The sequence below is a fragment of the Orbicella faveolata genome, unplaced genomic scaffold (genome assembly GCF_042242905.1).
Source record: "Orbicella faveolata isolate gen_17 unplaced genomic scaffold, um_ofav_v1 contig_48, whole genome shotgun sequence".
In the NCBI taxonomy this organism is placed as follows: Eukaryota; Metazoa; Cnidaria; class Anthozoa; order Scleractinia; family Merulinidae; genus Orbicella; species Orbicella faveolata.
Window position 1 is genome coordinate 10,794,373 of NW_028301578.1, and position 18,503 is coordinate 10,812,875.

Here is an 18,503-nt window from a genome sequence, read left to right on the forward strand (position 1 = left end):
CTAATTTGTTGCTAAATCAAAACGCCGCTGCGATGATCGAGAATCCATGCAGTTTGAAGTTCAAATGAAACACGCGGATACACATGCCAGCTAGGCAACTGGATTAGATGCTGCCTAATCTGGAAATAATTAAGTGAAAAAAACAATGCGAAATGCCAGATTGGACAAAACTACAGGTCGAGTACAATGTGTCAGTCAGCCAAAGATATTTTTTGTTTAATTCAATGTAGCTGGATTTGGCGCGCAAGCGTTTGTTTTGGCGGTGAACTTTGCACCTAGAGTTTACGCCATTTATCATGTAATATATCAAACACGAAAGAAAGTTTCATCGGGATATCCAAACAACGAGAAGAGAGTTGAAAATACGACGCGCAGCGGAGTATTTTTAGGCGAAATTCGAGGTGTTTGGATAGCCGATGAAACTGTGTCGAGTGTCCTTTACGGTTGTGATTTTCTTTGTTTTAACTTGATCAATTATTAATGAGTTTGAGAAGTAGTGAATTTCTAGTCGGGAAGCCGTACGCAGAGTGGAAAAAAGGCGAGGAGATTTGGGAGAGAGATTGTGGCTCTGAGAGCCGTTTCAGAGAGCCGGAAGCTAATCATCTTGAAAGTAGAATAATTTGCTTTCTTTTTCTCGGGGTGTTTTCTAAAAGAAATAGAAAATATCTTTCGAGTTGTAGCGACATGAGTGGAAGTTTGGGAGAACGAGAAATGCTGTAGGGACACGATCCGACAGGCGAGTGTTTCATTTGAACAGCTTTTTCCGATTCTCACACACTTTCGCGAATGTTCCTATAACTCGAAAGAAACGCAGAAAATATTTTCTAGTTGTTTTAGGAAACACCACGTGAAAAATTAAGGGGTGAACCGTTTATTTCGAATATCAAAATGTAACTTCTCTTTGCTCGAGCCTGCGTTACGTACACAGCAAAAAATGTCAAGTTCAAATTGTATCAATAATCGGATAAAAAATCCCAGATTATAATGCCACCAAATATGGTGCCGGCCGTTTGCTCCTGTAGAAGAATATCTTTTGCGACAGTAGTAAGCCAATCAGAAAGTCTCATGGTAAAATTATGTCATTTTTTTGACAACTTTTGACGCGCGAAACCGTGACTTCGCCTACTACTGCCTTCACACACGAGGTACTGGCCGAGACACGGGTTTCATAAGGGCCGATATAAAAGCCAAGTAAAACGACATTTCTTACCCTCTTGGACATTAACTAAAGATTCAGGTAAGCACTGAAGCTTCAAACGCCCCAGCTTGTGTTAGCTTAAACTTGGAGTCAGCTTGGCTGAGTGTTAAGGCTCGTTAAGTCTTTTGTCCTGCTAAAAGTTGTATTTGTTGTGAGCTTAGCTCGTCCGCCTTGTATATCACTGACATAAGCGACTGCTGAGTTGGGGTTTTTACAGCCATTTGTTTGTTTCTTTGGTTTTTTCTTTGCGTAAATTCCCCCCATATGCAAGGCCTTTCAGGCACTGACCAAGGTTGTAAACACAAGTTTAGCTTAAGTTGATTTGACATTTACTATTAGATTAATCTACAAGATACTGAGAAGTACTTGAAACCATGGATAGTCAAGAGACTGGAGTCTTCTACTACCCATGTTGAAACTTAAAAGAGCTAAGCTAACTGTTCTCATTTGAAAATGAGAACAGTTAGAATTCAGGTCACTTTCAAAATGTCGAACCACAATCTTCCCGAATGATAAGCTGTTACTGTACTAATTAGAGCATCCTTTCCAGGAAAAATGCAGAGAAAAATGTAAAGTCCTTTTTTTGTGGTAAATGGGCATCAATCACCGACGGCATTCAAATTTCTCAGGAGTGATGTCATCTTTTGTCCTCCTTGAGTTTTTGTCACGTAATTTACCCGCCTTCAATTTGAACGGGAAATTTTAAAAGAAGATATTAAGTTTCAGAATTTTGCTACAAATGAATTGAAAAAAGATAAAAACCTGACCGGAATATATTAGTTTTGTTAATTATCAGAGCATTTTAATACATTACGTCATTACATCAATTATAATAATTACATTCCTGTGTTGATCGAAAGTTTTCTGTTTGATAGCGAAAATGCATGGGAGAGCTTGATAAACCATAGCCGCATTCTTCCTGAAAATAATGTTTAAGATGTGGTACACATTGAATTACTTCCAAACTCGTCGGTTAGGCGGCATTAGAAAATAAAACGTCGAACAACTCGGCTAAAAAAATCACTGATTCCGCCCGCTGAAAATCAAAGTTGTCATAATTGAAAAAGTTCGATCAATTACAATAGACGTGAAAATCTTCTGAGGGCGGTACATAAGGGAAACTACAAACATCACGCACGAATCCACTCGTAGTGACTTTGTTTCTGTGGAAATTTATACGGTGTATTGAGAGTCTTCTGGCAAATTGTAATTGGGAGCAGTGAGGTCAACCAGTTTTAGCTGATTTTGTGATCGACAAAAGGAAAACAGATAAACGCTTTTGTATTAAACGTTCCTCAAGTCAGTCAGGAGATTATTGTAAATTTTCGTTTACAACCCAACTGATTCATGTGTGCATGTTGGCGGTCTTGCGGAAATGAAAGCACTTGAAAACAGTTTCCGAGTTAGTTTTATAAAGCATTCTAAGACGGTTTGCTGAGAGAAAAATAACATCAAAGATGAAGCGTTTCCGTTGATTAAACTTGTCATATAGTTAAGGGAAATTTAACTTTCTAAAACAACCCACCGTCAGTTTTACCTTTTATGACGTTTATGGGTTTTATGAAGTGAACGTCGTACCAGCCTTTTTGAGGAAAAAAAAGAGGACTTTTGATCAAAAATGTCTTGGCGATGTAAACTCAACAATTCGTTTCGGAAACTTGCCTTTGAGACTACAAATTCCAAAAAGGATATTGTTCAACAATATTTGGAGAACAAACAGAGGGGAAAACAGTATCTAAACAAAAACCCGCGGAATAAAACTTGAAAAGAAAGATCGATGAAACACTGTGTTCTGAAATTCCTTTGGAAAGGACTAAATGCAATTGGATTTTGTTATTTGGGTGAAAAAGGTGAGAGAATAAAGAACAAAGAGATAATTTTCTAAAGTATCGTAAAGCACAGCTAGTATCTTGATTTCGCTTATCGGCCCTCCGGGTAGTTGGTTTTTGTTATTTCTGTTTCAGGTTATTCGCTCGCCCGTTCACAAATGGCTTCCGAGACAAGGAGTTTAACTTGTCTTCAGTCACGTTGTTTCACATAGAAATGTTAATTTTGAAACTAAATATTCCGTTTGTTAATCTGTTCGAAGGTCTGTTCATTTTTGCGGCACAGCGGCAATGAAACCGCAAGCGATTGGTCCACCATCAACACAAGCAAGTTAGAAACAATGGTCTTGTTCACCGAGCGTGAAAAATGACAGTGTGGACTTAATATGAACAACAAAGGACCTGAATTTAATTCCAGTGTACTTGAACTGATTTACATGCACTAATAGGTTATGCTAATGCTAATACAATCGAGTTTACTATGTGAGATCATCGGTTCCTTTGTATTCGCGAATTTCTCAGCGAGTTCTTTTGTTCCGTGCACGTGAGCATACATGTTAGCACCTCTGTTTCAAATATATTTCTCACGTTCTCATTGGTCCCGATATAAATTTTCCACGCTGTGATTGGTTGTTTGTTAATAGGACACATGAGACGTAAGGGGTATTTAAATATTCGCGGTTGATGAAAGTCAGGGTTTTTAGTGACAGCGTATTTTTCCTGCTAACAGAGGTCTCTGAACTTAGAGCGCTCTTTTGTCGATTTTCTTGCCACAGGAAAGCAGCTTAAGGCCGTCTCTTGCCCTCAACGATCAACTGAACGCAAAGGTGAGTCTTTTAAACTGCTAATCAGTCGATTTAGCACGCTTAGGGCATCGAACTGGTTAACTTGGAAGATGGTAACACAAACCGTAGATACGGGTTGTATTCAAGAGCTGAGGCAGCTCGTTTCTCTACGAAAATAATTCTAACGAAAATGTGATCTTTAAGGAAAGGGATTTTAGTGTCTGTAGCTTGGACTCTTCTCATTCTGATTCGCTTCTGATCGCGTGAATAAACCGCATGGAATATCATAAACACGGGAACGTGTTTTCTTCGAAGCTTTTCCATAGTTTATCGCTTTGCACTATAGCAAGGAATTTTGTGTTCGAAGGCAGCTTATCTGATCGCTATTTTGGTGGCCTTAGCTCTCTCGGTAATCAAGCTTCACATTTCCCGACCGAGAATTTATTCTACTCGATAATCGAAGAAAAATTCAAATAATTCTTCGATATGGTTTAAGTTCTTTGTGGGCGATCTAATACATATTCACAACTTCTTACAACAAAGATGGCACATTAAGAGCCAGTTTGCTCGATTTTTAAAGCTTTCCTGGCGGAATTATTGGAAAAAACCTCTCGTTAAGGTTGTAACAGCAGCAAATACATTAAATGCAACAAAAAAACGCTACGCGGAATTGCGCTTGGCTCACAGAATTCACCGAACGTTTATTGTTATTGTAAGGAAATCTTTGAGGCGTTGAGGTGAGAAGAACTGAGTTGTTGAAGGAATAACTGCACATTTGTAATTACTTGATCCTTTTTCTTAGGGTATTTGGATGGTACGATCATAAACATTTTGCTCTGCAAGTTTTTGATTAAATGTGCCATGGAATTTTAGGCTAACGCCGAGCAAAAGTTCTAACTGATGTCTTCATGCATAATTCTGAAATGCCACATGTCATTGCAAATTTGGTATCAATTTTTAATCTTACATGTAAAATACAAGGCATTGAAAATTCAGGAAAAATCACCCTCGAAAGCTTCTACAATTCCAGTTGACTTACATATATACAGTACCTTCTACTAAGGCGCTTTATAATAACAGTTCAGACGGCTATAAGAAGCAGGGATCGAAGCAAATCTTGCAGTGCATTTTGATGTTAGAAAATATTGTGTGGTTCTTGCAGGCGGCTTTTGGGGGTAAATTGTATAACTCTGATTCTTTTTATGAACATTTTACGTAAGTTTAAGATGAAAAAAGAAGGTAGTATTTCTGTGGAGATCACATCGCTATTCAAGTCAAGTAATTCGAAACGAAGATGTCGCTCGAAGACCTCTTGAATCTTTCGTGCGTATTGAATTTCTCGAGGGATCACAACAAATTTTTATTCTGCAGGGTTCAAACAATAAAAATAAACCATGAATTTTAAAATATCGCTTCTAAATTGGCCAAGCCTTGTAGGAGTTGACCACATTACCATATGAATAAAAAAATCGTTCTCTCAGAATTTTAAACAAACATTTTCGTAAGGTTTTACTCCAAGTGTTGCTCCAGCGCGCTTGTATCAAAGAACTACATTGTAACGACTGGAAAAAGTGGTGGGACATATAGCTTATAACTCTTCATCTTTGAATTTTGTACCTTGTGTGGGCCCAAGAGCTCTCTTCATATCTCAAGCATATGAAAATTATATCAAATTTGGTAGTGTTCACTTGCACTGATGAGCCTGTGGGTTAACGTTTGAAAAAGTGCACCCTCTGGCATTTGTGGCACGGAATCATATAGCTTTCCTTTCACCCACTTAGTCTCGCCTGCTCATAGAGATCTCATATGACATTGTAATACCCTGAGGAGAAGTTTAAGTTATAAATCCACAATTACATTTTCTTGGGTCAAATTCGAACTGCTAATTTGCTAAAAAAAAAATTGCTACAATTAATGGAAGATAATTTTATTTTAAGTTAAACAATATCTGCAATATTTCTGGATAACTTCTTCTGTTGTTGTCTTGCAAATCAGGGTTTGATATATTTAAGTAAATTAAGTGATTAATTCGAGAGAAAATTCTGGTCAGCTTTAAGAGGATTATTAATACAAAATGCTTGAAAAAAGTGTTTGGATAGTAACTTGAGTACATTTTTTCTTTCATAAAGCTCTGTAGTGAATAACTATTAAAAGTGCTTAACCCATACCCTTTACCTCCTCAGTTGCTCCTGAAAGCCTTCTTCTTTATCACGAGAAGATAAAATGCCTCCAGGAACAAAGAAAAGAAAGACAGAGGACTGTTGCCATGGAAATTTTATCAGTGGTAGTCCACGCTATGTGACAAGACTCTTTCTCAGAGAACGACGTGCGAGTGGAATTGAAAGTATAGGCCCTTACTTTGGTAGTCTGCCTCCGGAGATGTTAAACCTTTTGTTCTCTTATCTTGACGCCCCAGCATTGTCATCCTTAGGAGCTTCTTGCCGAGTTCTAGACTCTTATGCCAAACGCATGTGGAAACCTTTGTGTACAAGACTTGGCCTTACTCACAAACCCACAGTATTATGTGTTGCAAATCCTTTGAGTGAAGCATCCACGTTTTCATATGATAAGGCAGTTGAACTTTGTAGAGGTGAGAAACATTGGGAAATAATGGCAATGCGGAGTTGGTTGTACTCTAAGTGGAGGTGTGTGGTGTGTTATCGTAACTGCTCCCACAGGGTGGATGTCCATTTTGATGTGACTCTCTGTGATGGTTGTCATCCTTTGTTTTACAGACGCAAATGCCACGCCAAGGTTTGTAGAGGATCTAATCTTTTATGGTTAAATATTATTCACAAGTGTATTGAGACTCCCTTGTACTTAACAAATCGTTGAAATTACAAGAGAAAAGGAAGGGGGTACATGTAGGAGTCAGAAATCAAAGGTACCCTGTATACGCCTAATGGTGAGTGGTACTATGGGCATGTTAAAGACACAGAATGGTGAAACAACAAAATGGCACTACAGTAGCATTAATAGTGCTCCAGTTAGCTAAATTAAGTGGTGCTCGGATTAGCCTAAATATTGCTGCTCGACAGGGTTAACCTTACAGACACACATATCCCACTTTGACTCTTACCCATAGAGCCATTTTGCCATTTCATCATTGTGCAGTTCTAGAAAATATCCATACTCCCCCCACAGAAGGGTTTGAAATTTCCTGGGGGTGGAGGTTTCTGTAAGACCAAAAAATTTCAAGAAATGTATGAAGCTTAATTGAAATTTCCAGCAGGGTGGAGGTTCTTAGAAAAAAAAAATCCCTTCTGTGGGGGAGGTACTGAAATTTTCTGGAACTCCCTGGCACTGTGGTGGCAGTGAAGAATGGGATGCAAGCACCCTGGCCAGACTTGGTCCAGATTTAGGCACTGCCTTGGGTAACTGCAGTACAATTTGTTTGTTGGGCAAGACATTTTACTTTACACCTGATAGTTTGCTCCCCTCCACCCAGGAGTCAGGGTTGTTCAAAGTAAAATTAACGTACTCTGCTGGCTACCAAAAATCATGTGCACTATTTACTTAATGATGTTTTTAAGCCAGCTACTCTACTGCCCTACTTGAACGTTTGATTTTTTAAAAAAAGATTACAAAATCAGTTACTTATTCCCCACAATAAAGTCACCTAATTCATTCTAAACTTTGTGACAACCATGCAGTAGTATAAATGTACTGTGTAATGTACAAAAATTGAAATCTGGAAGATTGCCAAATTTACTTTCTTGACTCCCCGAAAAGTTGTTATAAGTAGTGCTCTGCTAATTCAACCACAAAAATGCATCAGTTAAAAAAAACTCACTCAAATCGATGAAAATATGTGGCTACGTGAAAATGTTAGTTTGTTATGCATTTTCCGTTGTATTGTCCGGGAGATTAATGGTGATCTGTGTGGGAGATTCAAATGTCTGTCTCCAGGTGACTCCAGGATAAACTGTGAGAGTTTGCATAGACGTGTATTGGGCAAACTGGTAACCACAAGAAAATCCCGAAAAAGTGCTGTCAAGGACAAAGTAACCTGTGATGGACTTTGCAGTTCCCTTTTAGGAGCTAGTTAATTAATCTTACTACTATCTGTCTTCTCTTGTAGGAGCAATTCAGTCTGACAGAAAGAGATCTCAGGACTATAGACAATGACTCTTATGAATTCTTAGTATCTGACCTCATAACTATTGCCAGAAGAAAATATGGCAGTAGGGAAGCACTACAAGAGAGACTAAACCACAGACAACGACTGAAGAACATGAGAGAAGCCGAGAAACAGTGCGCCTTGGTTCAAAGGGAGAGAGAAGTTTTAAGGGCACTGGAAACCTTGAATAGCTCATACAGTGAAATAGAAACTGTTGATGCGCGTTGTATGCCGTATGTTAGCACTCCGGCAAGCTATCAGTACCATCCACAGCAATCTGCAGAGGATGCTGCTAAATGGCTCATTGGGTGGAAGAACCGACAGGAGACGCGACACAAGTTGTTGATGGCAGAAATTGAGGCAAGGTCATCACGATGCAAAGGCTGCAGAGCACGCTATGATTACCGGTTAGTATATAATTGTCATGGCAATCGATTGCTGTCCCACTTTGAGGCTAAAATGTAGAAATATTGAACAGACCATGGTTGGGTTTTGTTCAGGTGAACCAGTCCTCCAACATTGACCAAAAAATGAGCAAGGCCAATGTTACATACAGTTGAATCCCTAGCTCAGAGAAAGGGGAGGTGGCCGATTAATAGGGGTTGGCCACCTTATAGGGGTTTGCATACTTTGAATATATTTTAGATTGGGTCAATTGCTTGGTGAACAACCACGTCAAGACAATTATAATAAACTTGTGTTTGAATGTTTTTATCTGTTGTCGAATTCTGTTTTGGACTTTTATCTGCCATCTTCTTTTCCAAAAGAGAGCAAACTATGCGTATCATTTCTTGTGGCTGCTTAAAAGGGGCAGGGACAATAGAAAACTCACTTATAGGGATGACCAAAAATGTGGCTGCTTAATAGAGGTTTGACTGTTAATACAGTTTAAGTAGACCAAACATGCTTGTTCTATAAGATTTTTTAACAGAAAAAGGCTGCTAACAGTGACCAGCAACCTCTGAATGGATGAAAGCTGGACTAGCTGCTCATCCAGGCCATAAGATTGAATGATTCAGTTTTGTCTGGATTGAACTCTTGCAAAATAAAATAATTATAATTAAATAACTTTTTAAATTAATAGACTACTTGTAAATTGTCACACATTCATAATACATACTGGCCAAGAGAGTCCACAAATATGTAAAGAACTAGCCAGCTGAACAGGCAGATTAGCAGGCCGCAAAGTCTGATACACAAGCGCGAAGCGCCTTTCGCTCTCTGCCCCACTAATCCGCCTGTTCTGCAGGCTAGTGAAAAACATACCAGACCTCTGGAAATTACGTTTCTTTTGCAATTACATTGGATTAATTTCTAAATCACAATGGAAAAACTTGTCCGAGTGTGTTTGTTTCAAGTTATATAAAATTTAAAGACTGAATCACTTGACATGAATGATGTGGGAGATTACTCAGGACAATTTTATTTTAGAAACAAGTCAAGTATACTTCTCTTGCATCCACAAGCTTCCTCTTAGAAAACGTTTTCTACTTCTGATTGAAATTAACGTAATATAGTTAAATTCTCTTAGTTCCGATCTGAGGAATTCAAAGGTCCAATTGAAAGTAATTTTATAAATTTATGCAGATCTCTCTCCAGGCTGCCCTCAGCAACAAAGTGCACACATGTTCTAGAAGAGAATGCAGCAAAGTTGATGGAAGCAATTAAGGACAACTTTCACCACGACATTGTTCATTACACTCGGCACGGACAGTTGTCGATGGAGACAGGCGTGTATGACATGGAACATCGTTCAGCTCAAGAGCTCTTCTTGAGGAATGAGAGAAGAACAAAGTTGATGGAGGAACTGAATGCTAAGAAAGCTGAATGGCCCTCCATTCTAAATGGTAAGTGTAATCCAGGTAACACCTTTGTTTGGCCTTGAAATAATATTTACAGAAAATAGAGCACAAACAAGTGAATCAATTGCGGAGGATCACAGGCAGGGTTTGTCAGTTCAGCCAATAGGAGCTGCTCACACAGAAACACACAGACAGCCATTACACAAAAATTTTAGTCTATAACTTTATTTCACTAATTTTGATTGGTTCATTGAAAGATGCACTCATATTATTCATTGGGGCAGAGGAAGAAATCAATTTTGTAGGTAAACCAAACTCTTTAATTATTATTAATAATGACTAAGAGTGTGTATTTGAGAAGTACCAGCCAGGGCTGAGCATGCTTGATGGGCCCTTGTTGTGAATTTGTCACTGGTGTAAAGATCGAGACTAAAAGTGAATCAAAGCTGTCACTGGAAGATTAATATAAGATGCATATGTACAAGTATTCTTTGAATCTGTTTTTCTCAAACAGGACAGAAAGATGCAATGAACTGTAACTACGCCCAAGATTTCATCTACAAGGGTGTCGCTGTAATGGACAGCGATGGAAATAAGTGTCGTCTGCGTAATGCCAAGGATGTAGCCAGGGTGATTTTGGCGAAGGCTCATGGATGGGATTCAAGATATACAGAAGTGATGAACGAGTTGGAAAAGAAGGGATTTGTTCCGCCATTCGACAAGCTGAAACTCGAGGGTCATTTGTTACTGGATGACTTTGTTGAGAGCTCTGTAGTGGTAAGTAAACATTTACTACGCACATCTGTGTGTGCCATTGTCTAACCATACAGAAGCATGGTAAAATTGGACTTTTCCTGTCAGTTACATTACATTAATGGGATCATATCTACTACACACATCTGCGTTCGAGTGTCAATCCATCCCCTCGATCGCACTCAATTAAAATCTCGATCAACACTTGATCAACCTCTCCATCAAGGCTCAGTTAACACTCCGTCGACAGTCAGTGCAGTCTGCAGTTGACTAAGTTTCGCAGACATGCCATTGAGTGTTGATCGATGCATATGAGTTAGTTGTCAACTGTCATTGACCAACTGTCTATTGAGTGTTGATAGAGATGTTGATCGGGTGTCAGTCTAGTGCTGACAGAGTATCAATCGAGATGTGGATCAAGTGTCAATCAAGATGTTAATGAAGTGTTGATCATGGGTATCGACTGAAACTCAACCGCGGATGCGTTTAGCACATGATTCCATTAAATGTTCCTGATTCATAATGAGGAAATTTGCACAGTCAATGGAAACATGGAAGATGTTTTCAATCTATTTCTAGAATACAGTCATCTAAAGAAGTATGCTGTAAACACTGCAGCTCTTTTTGGGAAGAAAAACTTCTGTCAGTAAATTAAATTCATTATGTATGCCAAGTTGAAATAAACAGGCCATTTCGGAGTTGCCTTTTGCCTCTGTGTCAAAACGAATCTCCGTGCGAAACCATTCATATGGAAATGTTTTCCACTAACATGTTCATTTTCATGCAAATCAAACACTTTTTCAATGAAAGGTTTTGCACAAAGACCCATTTTGAAACAGAGGCACAAGGTAATGACCACCTCTTGTAAGCGACCGACTCTCATTAGCGACCAGTTTTCCAAAATACCAAAAGTTTCCAAGTGAAATCGCTATATTTGGAACCTCTTGAAAGTGACCACCTCTTGTAAGTGACCACAACCACTTTTAGAGCTAAAAGTTCGAAATTTTCTTTTGTTTTTAACCTCCTGTAAATGACCACTTGACAGATAATGGAGCAGAAATTAGATGATAAGTTATTGTATCATTATTACATTCCTAGATAGTACAAGATCCAGTAATTTCTGAATGGAGAGTACCAGATTTTTTTCTTGAAATTGGCTTTTTACATAAATAAAATATCTAAGACATAGGGTAAGTCTTTGCAGTTGCCATATCCTAATTAGGAAAACTTATGACCCAATATGGTCTAAGCTCTCATAAGCGACCACCTCCCGTAAGCGACCAACTAGGCTTGACTTTTTGGGTAGTCCCTTATGGGAGGTTTGACTGTATTTAAAAGATCCTATGATCAACAGGTTCATGGTGACAACATCATTGCTTGCTCTGCTGTTGAAGTCGCTGACAGAATAGCAGTGATTGAAGGTTTAGAAGAGGAGCAGAAGTCCTCGGCAGCACTAAGATGTGCCCGGATTTATGCAGAATGCAATCGAAAACCTGGTAAGTTACTGCTAAGAATGGTCAAGTATAGATGTCACCTCCCAAAACCCCCTTGGCCAAGTCTCGGCTGTCATTCTGCATGGGTTGCTTGCAGTTATAGCTATCACTCTCATTTGCTCGTAGTTAGTGTTCATTTGTTGGTTAGGGCAATCAAGTAATTAACATCTAATTAACATCTAAATAACTAACAACTTCTGAGGAAAATATATTTAACTCCTGCATGAAATAGTTTATTAATAAGGGAATGGGGTTCTGGTGGGCGGCATCTAATGTTGACCAAATATAACTTAAGGTGGCCGAACACAGTTTTCGCGCACACTTTTGCTGATGCAATTCAGCGCGCGTACAAGGATTGCAAAAAAACAAACATGCTGTCAATAGAGCGATCATTTTATTTACTCGACACCTACACTATCCCTGCTATTTTTCTCTATAATTGAATGCAGTGTATTGATTGCTTTAGTCTTTTATTACAAAGATATGTTAGAAAAGGTAATGATGCAAAGAACCCAGCAATTCTCAGCTTTTTCTTTGTTACTGATAGAACCCAGTTAAATGCAGCACGTGTGTAATAAGTAAAAAAATTGCGATTGAATGAAAAATTGCACTCTCAGAAATGCGCCTATTTCTCGAGAACCACTCATTAGAATTTCATGAAATTTGGCACGAAAATACTTTAGGAAATAAGTAACTGGAGTATTGAAAATAATTGAACTTTAACAAAGGAAATTCTAGATATTCCAGTGAACCCTCAACAAGGGATAGTTAAAGATCTCTCTGTTAAATTATTAGCAAAATGGTGTCAACTTGTGAGAATTGTAACAAGCTTGTTGCATGCAAATTATAAACAAAATCTAATGACTAGATTTTCTAAAAATAAACAAAACCGATTTTAAAGGCCTGTTTATTTATTCATGTTGCCATGACAATGGCACATACGTCAGCTTAACCATCAAAAAACCAAAGTTTGTGTTGTTAATTTGCTTGCTGCCATTTTTGGCGACCGAGGGATCAAGGGTTTTAAAGAAAACGTGAATGAAACACAGGTGTCAAAAACTGTGTTCAGCCACCTTAACCTTTTGGTTTCGCAGAAAATGCATAATTATTAAATAAGAAGAAAAACATGGGAAAATGAGTTTTAAAGTTTTGGTTGCTTTGTAGATGTCAATGCACTAAGACAGACACGGAAAAGCAGTCTTGTGAAAAGTCTAAATGTGAAGTCTTTCTCTGAATGTGGCCCCAGTTCTGACAGACGATGGTCACCGGCACATGAGTACATCAACTGGTGAGATTGATTCAATGTACATGTATTATGTTAAATTGTGATCTAATGTGTCCAATAACATCATGCAATTGCAGAAATTAACAACTCGACCAAGTGTTCCATTTAATGCGGCTGTCAATTATCTTTTTGTAGTAATTAGGAGCTGTAGCAAAGTAATACATGTAGTCAGAGCAAAATGATATTTCTAGCTGTGTTTTATTGGAAATCCACAAATTTGATTTTGCTTTCTCATTATTTTTTTATTTGTTGATAGACAATGATCATGCACATGCTGCTCTTAACACTGAAAATTATTCTTCATTTTAGGCTAAAAAATACACAAAATTGTAGATTTTGTGCCATATTCCTTTAGGGTGTCTACTAAAACAATTAGACAAACCACCGTTCTTTTCAATGAGCAATACTACAATTCGGCTACACCTTGTTGACTATACATTCATAAAAAACTCAGGATGTGGAAGGAGAAATCAACAAAGTTTCTACTTGTCAACAAAGTTCACCATAATTATAAAAAAGTGATTGTACATTTGACATTGCATTAATTTTATTTGCTATGTTGTCCTTTGTAGTGGAACAACCACATCACTCTTTGGATACAAGCTGACGACCCCAGAAGCAGTTGCATGTTTAATAAGGTTGAAGAGAGAGATTCACACTCAAACAAAGATGCTTTAATTACAAACTTTATAATATATAATTTTGTACGAAAGACTACGGGTAATTTGACATTCAGGTTGAAAATGGGTTAAATTGTTAAATGTGACTTCCTTTAGGAAATATGTTACTTATTAAAGTCCAAAGATGCTTGAAATATAATTAAGCTTGCAAGTGGACACTTTAAAAGTTACATAATGCCAAGTGACTGGAAAACCAAATTCTCAACAATATTTGTAGGTATCTTCAATAAATATAAGTACTGAATCTCAGTTAAAACTTGGAATGACAGATTAGAAGTGTTCGAAGTTGATTTTAGACATAGCAGTACACGTTTGCTTAATACAACACTTACATTTGTGGATTCTAAAATGTCCACAGAGATTTTGTTTTTGGCAGCAACATTTTTGCAGAGCAAAATACTATTTCATGATTTGTGAGTAAGGGATACAAAATTATTTTATGTTTGTATTTACTTTAATTAACAAATTTGTACATACAATGTGTTGAGGTTTTGGAGGTGCATCGATTCTTGCCATGTTAGTATGTTGAGAGCGTGGTCAGTGAATTTTATTATGTTCAAATACTGGACTCAATGCATTTAGCTTGTTTGAGTGTTGAATTAGGCTAAAAGAGTTGATTTTATAGAATTAACAATTTGGTGGCTTTGCAAAATGGACAAAAGTAATTTATCAATTTGAAAAACCCAAAAGCAAACCTTCGCTTCAGATTCAAATTTAATATATATACTGTTTTCTACTCTAGTCAGAAATGTCCATGTTCAATGATATACTAAATTCTTGCTGGTAGGAATAACCCATGCAAAATACAGGTCAACTTGTCATTATTATAAACAACAGCAGAAAATATTACTATCCATACATGATCTTTAGTATTAAATACATCCTTGAAAACATTTTTTTATTATTATTTCTTATGCTGAACAAAAGCCCAGTGCTGAACATACTCCTATACAAACCAACTCATGATATTTATTAAACAGTTTCTGAACATTATTTCATAACATTATAACAAAACCTGTGCTTGCCTTAAATGTTTACAGTTTCCAACATATTTTCTCTACCTTCAAAGTGTGTGTTTTCACTGTGTAATAACTGTACAGAGAGCCAATGGAATTTTTCTATAACAAGAACATTTTTATACCAAAATCTGCGCAAGGTAATTCGGATTGTATTCATAACTACATCAAGAAACAAGATAGCACTACAACTTAAGGTAGAACTCCATTAAACAAACTAAAATAAAATTATTAGTTCTCGATCAGTTATCTCATGTAAATTGTTAACAAAACCTTAGCTTGATGGTAAAATGTAGAAAAACACCTTATGTGTGTCAACCAATCAGATTGCTCCATTGTTATGCATTTCAGATTTAATCAAGATGTTATAATTTGTTGACAGTACATCTTCATATGTGTTAGGTAATATTTGACTTGTGCTAGCTAGCAGTGTTCATAATGATCAATACAACAAAAATGTTGAAGATTCTTTATTGTTCATAATTGTTGCAATTATTCAAACTGAACTTGCTCATGGAATAAACTCCAAGTTTTGAATTTCCTGTGGTGTGTTGTTTTTAACCTTTTTCTCTACAAATTCTTAGCCATTTTGGGGATATGTTGTAGTTCATTTTTGGTTTCAACTGTATGAAAGAATTGGTTCATGCTTAGCAAGTGTATATCAAGTTATGGATGTACGCGGGAAGTTTGGAGAGCACGAAGCATAAGAGTTGCTCGAGGTGATAGCCGAGAGCAACTCTAGCTTCTTAAATGCACTCCAAACTTCCCAAGTACATCCATAATTTGATATACGCACAGCTAAGCTCATGAACGAATTCTTTTATAACATGGCGACAACAACTTGGGTGCTACATGTTTTATTTGTGATTGACTACAAAGTTCTCCGAATGCACAGTGAAGGAAAACAAAGGTCATTAGGATCCTAACACGCCACAATCATTTGAGAAATGGTTGAACAAAAACACTTAACCTGGTTTCTAAAATTGACAATGAAAAATTCGCTTCTTCAAATTAATAATAATGAAAATGTAGGCAAACAAAGTCAAAAATATTTAAGTTTAAGTAAACATCTCGGCTTGGCAAAAGTCAAAAGCTCAAAGTAGAGTTTGGATTGTTCAGAATAATCTTCTCATTGCCAAAACTTAAACAAAAGGAACTTGCATTAAATTTGACGGAAATTTTGCAGCTAAACTGAAACTGCACACGTCATCTTGCGTACGCATGGCTGTGCATATATAGGGATTTTGTTCACGATGGCTCAATGGGAATTAGGTAGGACTAGCGTGCACCCTATGTTATAATATGCTCTGTTTTCTTCTAGTTAGAATTAAATGAATCACATATTAAAGTTGAAATCAAATTCTCAAACTCATTAATAATCCATCAAGTTTAAAGAAAAGAAATCACGACCGTGACGGTGTTTGGATATCTGATATTAATTAGCATTAGATTTTTATGATTTTAACTCTCTGTTTTCTCCTTAGTTTTAGTTTCGATTGATAAGATATATCAAACACTCAAGACAGTGTTCGATCACATTTCCAAACACCTCAAAAACATACTCCGCAACGTGTCATATTTTCAACTCTCTTCTCGGTGTTTGGAAATGTGGTCAAACACTTTCTTTCTTGTTTGATATATTACATGAACTGCAACACTGATACAACATCCTTATCAAAATAAGAAATAAACTTAAAACTGCTAACAAAGGTATTCAAGGGTTCCCATTAATATCAACCATAATATATAGATTTAGGCCAGCCTAAAAGCGTAGCTCCTGGGCCACGTTGTTCAGAGTCAAATAACCCAGGAGAAAGGTAGAATTTTGATTTCAGTTCTGTAGCTTTGCGGCGCGGTTCTCTGTATATTGTTTGGCCTTCTGTTTTGAGCTTTAATAATCACTGTATACACAAAACAAAGCAGCCAAAAAACATTTGTATAGAAAAAAAAGTTATAATTCGGTTAACTTTTAATCCTTGGTTAGCGTTAACCGGCTTCCGAACAATCCTGCCCTGTTTTCAACAAGTTAACCTGAGATGAGCCTGCAATCCAATCGAAAACCAGTACTTGGTCAGCGGTCAACTTCAAAAAAACACGCGACCTCGATAAGCTGTAAACTTGAGCCCGCGATATGGTCACGTGATACTGGTCAGCGGATACCTTGTTTTGACAGGTGTCAATTGATCATAACATGGATGTCCAATATCAAAGAAGTACATGGTAAACCAAGACTGCATGTCTCTGTCAACCTATTATTTGGAGTATGGCGGCCATGTTGCGCGACTCCGTCGCCGTCGCCGTCGTGCGTACGCGCCCACGAGCAATACCGCTAGCCATGATGACCATGAGAAAATCAACTCATGGGTTTCCTTTTCTCTCCTATATGAGTATGGGGCTCCGCTTGGCGGCCCTTCGGGCCACCGGAGCTCCGCTATAAATTGAAGGTCTGTATGTATATCCACCTTATGTCGAATTTTAGGCTCTTTCGTCTCATTTTTTGCATGTGGATTTCTGTTTAGCAGAAAAACATTGGGTTGCTCTTCATTTTCGAGAAATACCGGTAATGTTACACCAAAAAGGGCACTTTTTGTTGAACGTGAAACGAAAGAAACCTTTTAATATACCCTCATGGGAATCTAACAACCTAAGACGTTTAAACACAGTATGACATCGAAAAATTGAAAAGGGAAAATGCCTATGACCAAGGCTGTGATCTAAGAAAATTTACAAGGAGCACAAAGGTTCCTGACCATGAAACCCTGGTTGCCCAGCACTTAAGCTTATTATGAAAAAAGTGAGTTTTTCCAGTCGCCCGAAGTCAAAAGTTAGTCGCCTGTGGCACCCAGGCACTTCTAGAGCACAGCCCTGCCTATGACTGTTCAAATTGTAAAACAAAACAATTTTAATACTAAGTTGCATCTTCAGTTTGGTTCTTACTTGCATGCAAGCTTGATACTTTCATTTTGGGGTTCTTTTTGGAGGTGGGCAACAGAAACTACATGTAACATTAGGAGGTGATTTACTCTTCCTTTAGGAGCTTATAAGGAAGTTGGTTACAGGGAAGTCAACCAGGGGTCTTCAACTGGAGAATTATTGTCTTCATGAACCACTAAATTCACACAATTAACCTTTAGATGATTTCTGCAGAACATTCAAGCAATATTGGCAAAAATTAAGTTACCAAAAAAACCTTGTGGCAGGTGAGGGAAAGTTGAACTTGAAGTTATCCATAAATTATTTCAATTAAAACAGAGGTTTCGTGTTAGTTAAAAACACACTAACACCACATGCTTTAAGCATTCTTACAAGGTTTGACATTAACTTTCTTGAGAATGCCTAAGAATTTAATTGCAGGGTCACTTAGAGAAATGAAGTAACATGAGTTGTTTGAAATAGTATTCCAGTAGTAACTGTTACTGTGCTATGAGTAGATTTTTAGTAAATAATTTTTTAGCCTCTTCAAGGTGTTCAGTTAGTTGGGGCGCAGCGCACGAAAACAGCGCTGCGCCCCAACTAACTGAACGCCTGGAAGAGGCTAATAATTT

The 18,503-nt window shown here is 37.5% G+C and overlaps 1 protein-coding gene across 2 annotated transcripts; it reads left to right on the forward strand.

Annotated features, from left to right (window-relative positions):
• The first annotated feature begins 3,709 nt into the window (after window positions 1-3,709).
• Window positions 3,710-15,495, forward strand: LOC110042897 (uncharacterized). Of its 2 annotated transcripts, none has more exons than XM_020748281.2 (8): window positions 3,710-3,851; window positions 5,993-6,563; window positions 7,891-8,336; window positions 9,517-9,776; window positions 10,246-10,508; window positions 11,839-11,980; window positions 13,142-13,265; window positions 13,835-15,495. In XM_020748281.2, the coding sequence occupies exons 2-8, from the start codon at window positions 6,033-6,035 to the stop codon at window positions 13,938-13,940; spliced, it is 1,872 nt and encodes a 623-aa protein (XP_020603940.2). In that variant the 5' UTR covers window positions 3,710-3,851; window positions 5,993-6,032; the 3' UTR covers window positions 13,941-15,495. The 2 variants fall into 2 exon arrangements, with proteins under 2 accessions (XP_020603940.2, XP_020603941.2); XM_020748282.2 differs by having other exon boundaries at window positions 9,529-9,776.
• Window positions 15,496-18,503: the final 3,008 nt, after the last annotated feature.

Coding starts and splice junctions, on each gene's coding strand:
- LOC110042897 (XM_020748281.2), top strand. CDS start 6,033: ATGCCTCCAGGAACAAAGAAAAGAAAGACAGAGGACTGTTGCCATGGA. Junction 8,337..9,516: donor AGAGCACGCTATGATTACCG/GTTAGTATATAA, acceptor AAATTTATGCAG/ATCTCTCTCCAGGCTGCCCT. Junction 11,981..13,141: donor AGAATGCAATCGAAAACCTG/GTAAGTTACTGC, acceptor GTTGCTTTGTAG/ATGTCAATGCACTAAGACAG.